This window comes from Taurulus bubalis, assembly GCF_910589615.1.
Source record: "Taurulus bubalis genome assembly, chromosome: 4".
Taxonomy (NCBI): Eukaryota; Metazoa; Chordata; class Actinopteri; order Perciformes; family Cottidae; genus Taurulus; species Taurulus bubalis.
The window spans coordinates 18,971,794-18,984,613 of NC_136592.1; the positions used below are offsets into that span (position 1 = coordinate 18,971,794).

The 12,820-nt window shown below is 39.4% G+C and overlaps 1 protein-coding gene across 1 annotated transcript in view; it reads right to left on the minus strand.

Annotated features, from left to right (window-relative positions):
- The window catches only part of ush2a (Usher syndrome 2A (autosomal recessive, mild)), a 191,107-nt gene that overhangs the window by 135,082 nt on the left and 43,205 nt on the right, over window positions 1-12,820 (minus strand). Inside the window, exons 17-25 of the mRNA XM_079217420.1 lie at window positions 12,247-12,427; window positions 9,486-9,649; window positions 8,841-8,999; window positions 8,487-8,715; window positions 7,376-7,496; window positions 6,999-7,146; window positions 4,399-4,683; window positions 2,560-2,735; window positions 2,253-2,400 (exon numbers count right to left, since the gene is read on the minus strand). Coding sequence (XP_079073546.1) covers window positions 2,253-2,400; window positions 2,560-2,735; window positions 4,399-4,683; window positions 6,999-7,146; window positions 7,376-7,496; window positions 8,487-8,715; window positions 8,841-8,999; window positions 9,486-9,649; window positions 12,247-12,427 — 1,611 coding nt within the window. The remainder of the gene's footprint in view (window positions 1-2,252; window positions 2,401-2,559; window positions 2,736-4,398; window positions 4,684-6,998; window positions 7,147-7,375; window positions 7,497-8,486; window positions 8,716-8,840; window positions 9,000-9,485; window positions 9,650-12,246; window positions 12,428-12,820) is intronic.

The following is a 12,820-nucleotide window of genomic DNA, read 5'->3' on the forward strand; positions in this document are numbered from 1 at the left end:
CAATAAAGTTCCTGTTCTGTTGAGTGGTGTTACAGTGTGAGTGTGTACGTGTGTGTGTGTGTCTCTCTGTGTGTATGTCTTGTTGAACAAGCCTTTATGGATGTAGGATACATAAAACATCACCATCAGTCCCTGATTATCCACTCACTTTACGTCTTGATCGATAACTTTGTGTAAAGACATTCACATTGAAACAATTGCAAATGCATCCACACACATGGACGCAGAGCGCTTTCCTTGTGTCGTTACGTCCGTCTCAGTGTGCACACTAATGTTCAGTCATGTGCTTTGGTGTAACTCCAGTGGTTTCGCAGATGTTGTCTGCTCACTTACAGCAGATGGTAGCTGGCTCTAATGGCACAGCCTTATGTGTGGTAGATTTATCAGTGCATCAGTACCATGCTCAAGTACTTCCTACTAGAAGTACCACTTAATGTGAGGATCATTTTCCTCCACAAACAGTTTCACTCAGGGTATATACATAACAATGTTCATTTGATTTCTGTAAAATATTATTTAAAAACTAAATCAGTTCTTTCTGCAGATGTTTTACTAACAACAAGGGCCAAAGAGGTTATAGTTGGTTGGGAGGAGAAACCTTGAAGGAACTATATATTAACAAAAAAACAACAACAACCAACAACTGTCAACTGACTGAAGAAAGGTTTGAAATATGGCTGTCTACAACTAAAATAATTGTAGAAAAAAAAAGAATAAATGGAAATCTGCTACCTATTGTTGATAGGTTACAGAGGAAAAACTGTTTTAATACTAATACGTTTTTTAAGGGGGTTTGGACCTTCTGATAGATTAAAATATGCGCAAAAACATATGAGTATATATTTTCTGTGAACACTCAAGATGATTTAAAAATGAATGAGAAAAAGTGATATGAGGTGTGGAGCTACGACAGAAACTCAACACCCAATGAAGTGGTACATGCTATGCATATTCAAAAAAATCTTCTAAACGGCATATGCCATTATCATTTCTTATAGTTGAAACAAGGGACATCTTTGGTGTTGGATGAAACAAAATGATAGCAACAGATGTGGCTGTTAAAAATACATTCAAAAAGTCAACTGGGTACAATAAGCCATATTGTACTGTACTGTATTACAGTCAAGAGAAGTCTTTGGAATCAGTTAAAATAAACATTTTCAGTGTGTCAACAGATGTAGTCATTAAAAATACATTTAAAAAGTCTACCGATTACAATATGAAGTATCATTCATCACAATAAACATAAGGAAGGACTTTTTTTGAAAATTGTGTGAAATGAAAATATTCTCTATGGCAACAGATGTAGCTGTTTAGAGTATGTTCAAACTATTTATAGATAAAAGCTTCTTTTTTTCACAACCACTCAGCGCACCCATTGTCTATTCACCTAAAGGGATGAACAAAACAAATTCAAAACCCCAAAAGACATAAAATGAGCGGCAAGAGTAGAGACCATGTGTGAACAGATGGAAAGTATGTTGGAGGGTCCTGTGTGGATATGTGTGTGTAATATTTATATTGCAGAGTGATTCATGTTTGTCTGCTGCCATGTGCTATGTTGTGTTTAAGTGAAAGTGACAGGAAGAGATAGCAGTGAAGGATGGATTGAGTGAAAGAGTGAAAAAGCAACAGACTGTCAGAAAAAAACAGGACAGATAAAGACGATGAATAAAAATTGCGTGTGCGTCTATGTCATCCTGCACTGATCAATTAGTGCTCATCTCGGTCCCAGAGATTTGTGTCCCAGTTATTAAACGCAGCTAATTCATTCTACTACCATAATGGTTATAAATCTAAGACAGAGAGACACTGTATGTGTGTTTCTATAACTCTGTGTGTGTGTTTGATTCATGGCCAGCAGGAAGTGTGTGCTCATTTTTTTCTCCTTGTAATTAACAGTAAATTGTTTTTACTGCCGCACACCATGAATATCCCCTCTGGTTAAAACGACAAATGTTGTCGCCGCTCAAGTACCCAATGACTGACTGTGTGCTTTTGGATATGAGTGTGCATTATGTTAGAAGCCTGTGTTGCAGTTGTTATGAAGAGAATATCACACACTTTAATGATTCAATACAGCACGCAGTTTGTATCTGGCTAAAATGATCTATCTATATACTGTATGGTCAGCTATTTCATGTCTTCAAACCTATTTTCTACCAAGCTGATAACTGTTGTGAAGCCTCAGGTACTTTTGTTTCTGTTTGTCTGCATCCATGTGTGTTTGTGTGCGTATCTTTTAGTTTTACCTGCTGGTAGGGTCCGCCCTGAGCTTGGCAGACTGGAAATGCAACCCGTCTTTGTACAAAGTGTAATGGTGAAGTTGTAAACATGGTACGGCTTCAGTCCTTTCACTAAATGAACAGGCAGTGACGATGGACCCACCCTATGTAAGACCTGACAAAGTGAGACAAAGAGGGAATTAAAAAAATGACTTTTAGCAAAAAAACACAGTTTTCGCAAAACTAAACATGTTAAAGTTTGATAGTTGTTTTGCTTATTGTGTGCTTATTAATTGCTTAAGGGTGTGCAAGGGGAAGTGTGTGCGTACGTCACCTGACTAATAACCGGAGGAGCATAGGGATTGTTGGTCTGTTCATTGAGCAAGTTGACCCGAAATTCTGTGACCTGTCCTCTGGCAATGATCCCTTGACCCTCAGCTGCACTCCATGAAACTTTGAGACTGGTGGATGACAGTGTAAACACTTCTGGAGGAGGCATCCACTCTGGGACTGGAAACATGGCCACACAGTTATGTATAATATAGACATATATCAAACACCACAGTTAGCACTTCATTAATGTTCAACTATTCAATAACAAATCATTAATGCATTCTTATAAGAGTGATATCACAAATCTGTTGAAGAAACCCATAAGTAATGTTGAAAAATTTAACAAATCAGTAAATATAGAAATAATTGCCAATCCTAGCGCTTGACGGGTGGATGTTGCAAACTTCTTGGTCTGTCACTTGATGCCATTGGGCCCAAAAATACTTTTCCTCAGACACACATTGGGAAAGAGGGGTCTCAATTGTTTGGGGGGTTAAAATCAACATCCCAGGAAAAGTACATGAATAGCCCTTATTTCAATGCACTAATAGCCGCATCCAGAGTTATAATGAACTGCTGCTCATGTGAGCGAGCTGAGGCTGAGCGGTCGAGAAGCGGGGTTAAATAAAACGCTAGTGTGCTTACTCTATGGGTCCACTGAAGCTGAAAATATAGCTAATTCATCAAAGGAAGCTTAACTTTTTGGGCTCAATGTGCACTGAGCCTCCGACACTGCATGCAATTTTCTTTATACATCCATAGATTTTAGGTTGGCAAGTTAGCTGATATCTATTTCTAAAAGAGTCTTAAAAGGGGCATTTTTTCTTCGATTATATTTGCATGACACCTAAATCTGAGACTTTGTTATATCTCTGCGCTGTAAACACTTATTAACACTGTTGTTGATGCCTCAATATTTTTGGGGAAGTTTTTTGTTGTCTGCCACCTATTACAATAAAAATTAACCTTTTACAGTGTGCTAATTAAAATGATTATACTTATTTAGACACAAAGAAATATATTCAAAATCAAGACTTAGTGGATATTATGTGGATTTAATGGATTTAAGCATTCCATAATTCTACGGTTGTGATAGTCACTATTACATGACAGATTAAAAAAAAAGATTCTTTTATTCTGTTGTTGATGGCATCTAGCTGTGAAATATGCTGTGAAATGTGATTCATGGTAGACATAACCACAATCATATTCTTTCTTTCTGACACCGCGCACGAACGTGCACAAACACCGACACACACTTCAAATTTAAAATGGTGTTATCATATGCTTGTTATCCAGACACATAGCTTAGAGTGATGTTGGAGGCAATCGTTTAGTCCTAATGAGCCATATCATCTATTTGAAATTCAAATACCTTAATGAGATTCCCCTCACCCACACACTGTTTTTATTTCCTCCCTCCTCCTATTATCTACATTTCTTTTGACAAATGCCTGTTTAATTTGAATTTAATACTATTCATTTTGTGTTACATACATCATCATCTGGTAGACTTATTTTGACCAAAACATCACTTGATTATATTACACAGATATATAAATATTTCTGGCCTTAATTTATGCTACATTCTTCTGTTTTTGGGAAGGTCAACCACAGCATTCACAAGCACAAATGTTGGCTATTCAGATCCTAACTTCTATTTAAAGTAGTGTTCTGGTGTGTAATCACTTAAAGCTTAATTCAAATATCAACTTCCATAAATATCATCTTAAACTAAAATTTTAGAAGTAAAATGATTTAAATTAGCCCTCTTATTGACCCCGGATACACACCAAGTCCATGTAAGCTTAATTTAACTATGATCATGAGCTATACAAACCTCCCTCCATGGTGCGTGCTGTGGCCCACCCGGACGTGACACTTCCTGCCATATTGATGCTCACAACTCTCATTTGATAAGGAGAAAACGCCTGCAGATCTCCTACAATGGCTCTGCTCTTAGGGGGTGCGACTGAGCTCCCATTGGAAGAAAGCTGTACTTCTGGGGAAACACTTGGATCCAGCCAACCAGCGCTGAGGAACACTCGCTTCTCAACAGCAGGACTTGAAGAATTCTGTGATTCTATTGGTCCACGAAGAAAAACTTCATACCTTGTGATAACACCTGTACAGAACGCAAAATAGCAAAAAAGTATGAAAAAGATTAGTACTGATGACTACAACAACACTAAACACAAAACAGTTATTTCTGAAATCAAATAAGGGAAGGAACAGCTGCATCTACAGAAATTGTTTGGGAAACACTGCATCGGTTTTCTTTTTTTATCCTAACAACTCTTTTTTATTGAATTTAAAGTGCCAATTCAGCCTGTTTGTGATAAAAGAGTCAAAGCATCAAGAGTGTGTTAGAAGCTGCAGCCCTGCATAATTCTCATCCCCATTGGCAACAGGATGTAAATTGTCTTTAATACAGTGATGTTGTTTTGCGAAAAATCGAATACCACAAATAATGAGAAAGCCCTGGCCAGTGTTTGGCCCTGTTGTAGAAAACAGGCTGATAATGACTAAGTCCTGGCTAGTCCTGTTTAGGTCTCTGGTGGAAACCAGGCTGTTGTCCTAATCGCTCATGCGCTATTCCACTTGTTAATAATAAAATGACAGAGCTGGTTTAGGATGAGGACAAACAGGCAGCACCAACATACAATAAGAGACTTACAGACCCACTATGGAATAGATGAGTGTCCAAATGCTGTTATAAGTGTAAAATACAAATAAAATAATATGGAGAAGCTTAACGTGGAACCTCTCTTTACCCTTCCCTTTCTATTCCCTTTCCCACTACTCTGATATCAGTGCAAATAGAGTAGTTCATTAGTGTATTTGAATACTTATAGCTATAAACCACAGACTAAATATAAGAAGTGAAACACAGAGTGAAAGATCTATAGTTATTAGACCCAAACCGAACAACGTCATGGTATCAACCTGTCAATCACAAGGTAGCAACACCCGAAAGCATACCCTGCTTTACTATTTATTTTTACTAAATGAACATCATGCTGCATTGAAGAAGACTTGAAACTAGAGATTGAGACCATATACTCATGTTTACAATGTTTAATGAGGTAATAAATCAAGTGAGATGTAGGGTCAATTTCTCATAGACTTTTTTGTAGAGTTGTCCAATGCGACTTTAGAATCTGAGGTTGCAGCCTGCAGTAATCTAGCTTTAGGCTCTAAAAATACTCTGTGAATACATCTTGGAAACTTTTCTGAACTATTGACAATCCCTCCTTTCTCTAATGAATATATAAAATGCGTTATCTTACTATTTCTGTCTTTATATCTGTTCCTCTTGAAGTCCATACAACATCAGCTTCCACTGATAATAATATATTAATTAGAGCAAGTAAAGCAGTAGTGATATTTTTTTCTATCGTTGCTGTCTGTTAATTATATTGTAATTCCTAAATTAAATTACAAAATCAATCTATACCCTGTCAAAAGCATCATGGAGAAAAGTCCAGAAGAGATAGTAATGAAAAGCTGAAAGCAGATGACATGAAAAAATAATACAAATGCACTACTGTCAAGAGAATCCACAATTGCAAATCACAACAGGGAAGGTCGAGGCAATAATGCTAACCAGGCCAACACTATGCTTTTACCCCCATTTAACAAAAAATGCACTGTTGCGTTCTATTTAAATTGATCTCTTCCAACCAATCTCTTCTTCAGTTTCTCTTTATTTTCACATATGGCACATGCATCAAAAGGATCATTCAACCCTTCGTTTTCTAAATTGCTAGAAAAAACCATGATTATAGTTGAGACTACCTCAGCTGATTCAAGACAAATGACAGGGTTCGCCAAGTTGAGGAAAAAAAAACAGATCAAAAAAGGTGGAGGTGTATAGGTGAGGACTGAGATTAAAGTAGTGTCCAGTTGAAAGCTATATCAACCATTCTGTAAACAACAAATTAATGGCATATCAAATGGAGTAAGGAGGCACAGAGAACCCCATATAACAAGACTTAGAATAACAGTGGAAAAGAGAGAGAAAAAAAACGAGACACAAACAGATAGAAAAACCCAGGTTACAGGGCTTTGTATGACATTGAGCCTTAGAGCCATTACAAAGCTCTCTGGATTTACCAAAGGCAGTTCCAGTTCAGTGCGTATTTCTGTGTATGTGTTGTGTTGTTAGTTGCTTCTTGTACTTTTTCAGTGACGCAAGCCTAAAAGCCATGCTACTAGGCAAGTGTTTTATGTTAGTGTGTGTGATTATTTTACTGTATTATTCATTCTGAAATGAACACTCATACTGTATTTGTTATGATATTTCGTTGTAATATACTTCTTATAACAACATGGGCATATTTACCCCATGGATGTGTGTACAGTTTGTGTTTTTGCATGTTTTTACATGTTTTTACATGCAGCTGTGTGCAGTATGCATGTGTACGTCTGGGATCCTACCATTTGGCTGACTGGGGGGCTCCCAGGATGCATGCAGTGTATGAGGTCCCGTAGCAATGACTCTGGGCGGGGGTTGGTGTTGTGGGGGGGCAGAGGCTGTCAGAAGAGACAATGGTGGGGTAGAAGTGCACCCACCAGAGGAGCACGCCTGTAGACAAGGTTATGATTAGTCATTTACATATTGTAGGCTCTAAATGCTTTTAATGTGCATCTGATTGTGTGAAACAACTGTACCTTCAGAATGATTCAACAAGTATGCTTGAGCCATACTTGTTGAATCATTCTGAAGATACAGTTGTTTCACATTTATATAATAATACTATAAATATAAATACAAGTTCAAAGTAAAAATACTGGCAGCTGTTTGCCCCACATACCTCCAGTGTTACAGTATATTGGGTGAAGGGCTTTAGACCGCTTGCCACAGCCTCTGTAGATAGGCCTCTGTAGTGCATGACAGGCTCTGCTCCACTCGGCTCCATGGATGATAGGACAAACCTGTGGGAGATGTGATGATCAAATCCTCTTATCTTCATTTCTCTAGCTATCACTGGAACGGTTTTACAGTGTGGGTCAGTTATAAACTAGTGCTGGGATGTCACAGGGACCTAGAGACTAAGACGTGTACCATGTACTGTAAACTACAATGTCAATGGTTTGAATAGTAGGCAGCAATTCAGAAGTCCTGGCTATTGTTGCAGGTCACCCCCCGCTTCCGCATTTCCTATCTCTCAGCCATACATTATAAGCAAAAATGCCCCCAAAATAATCTTAAAAATATATAAATAATTGAAAGTGCTAATCGACCCATCCTGTTTCCAAACGTTCCATGTTTCTCTCTTCATCTTCAAACTTGTCGAATCTTTTCTATTCATATGTCAACCCTCTATCTCTTCCCATTTACCACAACCTCACTTAGTAACCTACTGTATTATGCCATTTCTCTCAAATGTTTCATCTTCTATTTTTCTACACTCAGGGAAACTGTGTTTGAGACAAATACAATATTTTCCTTTCCTTCTTACCCAAATTATTTCCCCCAATCTTTCCTCCTGCATCCAAAAGTCCTCTACTTGGTTGTTCTTTATTTCTGATGTTCTCCATCTCTTGTTTCTCCTTTAATTATCAACACATTCAACCTAACTGAAGCGTTCTAAATCTACTTCACCTCAATTGACTGGCTTGCTTGAAGGGATTATCAATTTTGAATGTTTTGTTAGAAATGGCATCTCCAAGAGGGTCTTTAATAGCTCACTCGTCCTTGTTGACTACGTTTAGCACATACACATGGTATAAGTTGAATGATTGACGTTGATCATGACAATCTTGTCGGCGGTCAGCTTCAGTTAGGAGCCATGTACGGCAACTGGAAATTGTTTCTCACTTTGAAGACCCACAGGTTGGAGTACATATTTTTCAATCATAATTTTGACTTTAGTCCCAGGTCCTCTGCCTCTAAACCCTCCGCTCCTTGCTCTTCTTACTTACCTTTCCACTGGGCCTGTATCATTTCGTGGCGTGCTCCAGTCAAAGCTAGCAGTGGTTGGACCGGGTCGTCCTACAAGGTTTAACAGGAGCTGTTCTACTTCTGGCGGTGCACCCAAAGTTTGAAACGAGGCTGATGCACTTATTGTCTCACCGGCCACACTAGCTGTTACAAGCCAGTAAGAGTAGTTTGAGTAGGGAAACAAAACAGTGTCTTCAAATGATTCAGGGCCTGAAAGAAAACGGGGAAGTAGGATGGAGATTGGAGAGAGGTGGGAAATGAGTTTGGAAAACAATGTTTGTTTCATGTGTATTTTGAAATGGAAAAAATGAGATTGAACCTGTGTGGATACCTACTGAAAGGATAGTGACTCTGGATGCTATGCACTGACTGTCCATCCCTGATGAGTGTGTAGTTGAGTCTGTTTGAGTTTGGGGAGTCAGGCGGATGCCAAGAGAGACGGATGGAGGAATAACTGAGAACAAAACCTACTGGTGCAGGTTGTTGGGAGGGTGCTGCATAGACAGAGACAGAAATAGTAAAAGAGATGAACGATGATAGATAAAGACTAAACAGATTCAATTATGTAATTTTACAGGAGCAAACGGTTTATAATTAGAGCATGTTGCTTTCCTATAAATGTCTCACCAGCCCCCAAATTAGACTGCATAGAATTTGTTTTTACATCATTGATGCTCTGAATCTTTGCTGATGCTTTAAGGAGTAGTTTAACAATTCACATAAGCTCTTTCTTGCCGAGCGTTAGATGAGAAGATTGATTACACTGTCATGTGTTTATGATACATATGAAGCTGTAGTCAGCAGCTATAGCTTACAATAACTTAGTGCAAAGATTGGAAATCGGAGGGGGGGGGGGGGCAGTTAGTCTTTAAGTCAGTGTGTGTGGATTTGCTATTGTGTGTGTGTGTGTGTGTGTGTGTGTGTGTGTGTGTGTGTGTGTGTGTGTGTGTGTGTGTGTGTAGTTAGCATGTAAAACAGACCTTTACTGCAGCCAAAGTGGCTCTCAGGGTCGAAATGACTCGCTCCAGGTTGACATACATCACACTTGTCTCCAGTTACCAGCAGCTTACACACACACACCCCTGAGTCTGGATTACATGAACCATTGACACTGCCCATCGGCTCACATGCACAGGGCTGGCATCTGTTCAAGTAAAAAAAGAAGATTATGAAGACGTTTAGTACAGTTAAAACTTGTTCCTTTATAGCTAAAGCTAGTGAGCTAGTGTGTGTGTGTGTGTGTGTGTGTGTGTGTGTGTGTGTGTGTGTGTGTGTGTGTGTGTGTGTGTGTGGTGTGTGTGTGTGTCTTGTCTGGAAGGTGTTGGATCTTCACCTTAACACTGTGAGGGAGACCCTCACTACCGCCTATCCCACCCACAATCATGCCCTAGCTGTGAAACTAACTTCACAGAAAATGCATTCCCTCTCAGAGTTGTCAAAATCTGTGTCCGTGTGTGTGTGTGTGTGTGTGTGTGTGTGTGTGTGTGTGTGTGTGTGTGTGTGTGTGTGTGTGTGTCTGACTTTGTATGTGTCTGGGTCACCAGTGTGGTGTTACCCTCACTGGGGCTGGGCTATGGGTGATCATCTGGCCAGCCACCTCACACCTTTACACACAGTCACATACACACACAAACACACACAAATGCACACAAGGTCACATGTGTTGCTGGAAGATGTTTGTCTCACACTCACATAGACACACTGTACTGACATAGAGAGTAACACTGTATAAACCCTATTACCATGTCACACACACACACACACACACACACACACACACAGTTTGTGTTTTTCTTTCTTACACTAACTCTGCTTGCATGCTCCGTCGCTCTCTCTCTCACACACACACACACTGCTACACCTCCTTTATTGCTGTGTAAAAAGCCACAGCCTCTTAACGAGCCACAAATTTGTCCTGTCAACTGGCGCTCAAACACACACACAGACACCAACGCTCAAAAACACACACACAGACACCAACGCTCAAAAACACACAGGTACCAATACACACATACACACAAATGCCATAGTGACTCGACCTTCACTCCATTCCTAAGGAGATCCAAAACACCAACATCACACCCATTCCCTCTTTTTTCATCAGCCTCAATGTACAATATGTGTGTGAAAGAGAGACTCATTTGTATGTATTAAGTGAGATACAGCATGCTTTTACACACCAGCACTTATCAGTGATATGCAGGGTATTTTTGTGTGCAAAAAAACATAAAATTGTCACAATGATATTGAGTCATGTATTATCTTTAAATTACTTTCAAAAATGTCTAGGTGCCAATAGAATAAATGGTAAGTTACTGTGGGTTTTAGAGTATTAGAATATTACATATGTAATCCCTTGTAATAAAATGATGTGTAAGTGAATGTGTGTATGTTCCAATATCTAATCCCTCCAGACAGACTTATCATCATATTTCCATGGGATGAAGTTAACAGCGGTCAGCATTTCTCTGACCTGGTTCTCCATGGATACACATAGAGACACAGGACTACAACACCAGCCAACTGCTCACACCTCAATTTGTGTGTGTGTGTGTAAATCCATTTGTGTAAAGCCTATTGATTGAAGGGGAAGAATAAATTACTTGATGATATTTAGATGAAGTAATCCTTATTATGGAGCGACTCTGGGCACGAATAAAGCATTCAGTAGTAATAACCCAAGACTTTATTTGTCATTTTTCCAGTGCAATGAACGAAAACAAGATAGGATAAAGTGAAGAGAGGAAGGCGGAGAGAGAGAGAGAGAGAGAGAGAGAGAGAGGAAGGCATAGTGTAGGGGGCGTTATCAATGCTAACGATGAACAATCTGCCACACGCCTACAATTTATGATTAAGTAAGGTTAAAATTCAGCAAACACAGGTAGGAGCAGAACCTGCATCTGGAGTTGAGTTCTCTTTTTTTTCTGAACAAAGAATTAAGAGAAAATATAAGAGAATGTTGCTCCTTGAGGCCCAATAAGTCAGGAATAGGCTTCGTTAATGCGTGCCTTGTTGTGCCACTGTGACTACCGTATCTTCCCACGTAAGGACATCCCCATCCATTGTTATCCTCTCATATTTGAATTATAGCACTCTTTTCTTCCCAGTGCCTCCTTCCTTAACCTCTTTGTAAAGTAAACTCTTTATTGTTTTTTCCCCCTCCATCTTCCCATTCCTCTCTGCTGTGAGGAGATCTCAGCCACAGCCAGGGGAATACGGCTATCAGGCAAGGTCAGATAACACACAGACACAGACACACACACACACACACACACACACACACACACACACACACACACACACACACACACACACACACACACCCACACACACAGTAGACCACTAGTCAAACAGTTTGTGGTTCATCTATCTGCTATGACACCCTGTTGAGTGAAACCTACGTGTGTGTGTGTGTGTGCGTACCGGTACCGCACAGGATGTAATGTGTACAGTTACATTTGGGCATGCTTGTTTTAAGTTGTGTGTGGCACGGTGTGTGTGAGAGATAGCCTGCAGGTATAGACGTGAGCGGTAAAGGTCAAAGCAGCTCTTAACTCATGTAAGTCATATGTCTGCCAGCTAATCTGTAAACTGTCCTTACACAGACTACACCTGCTGGTGTGTGTGCTCATAGGTGTGTTTGTGTACTGTATGTTCAGGTGGTGCAATTATTGGATAAACGCCTCACAGGATGTACAACCAGCATATATGGTGTTCATCTGTGTGTGTGATTGACTTTACCTGCCCAGACCAGGGTTGAATCCGAAGAACATCTCACGACACTGGTCACAGCGACGCCCTCCCACTGAGGGATGGGCACACACACACTGTCCGGTCTGGCTCTCACAACCACGCTGTGATGCTCCCATTGGATGGCAGTCACACTCCGCACACACACTCTGATCTGGAGAGAGGTAAAAGCCTGGACAGAGACAACATAAAATAAAATAACATAATTATGAATATTATTAATCTGTCTCCAAGTATTATGTTTTTTTCTTCTTTTCCTCCTTCGTTTGATATTGCCTTTATTTTGTACTCCTTAAAAATCAAATGTGGGCATTGTAAAAAATATGTACAAGCCATCATATAGGTTGCACATTTTAATAATGCCTAATGTGTTGGTGCCATTTTGAGATAACCATTTTAAGTCTCTCCTAATAAGATGTTGCCATTTATTTATAATACTATGTAACACAAAGCCGATAAGTGTGGGTGAGGTTAAATTAAGCACTCCAGGTCCTAAAGTATAAATCAATTCAGTGTATTTTTCTCTACGCTAATAGCAACTAATAAACAAATCAGATATTCTATT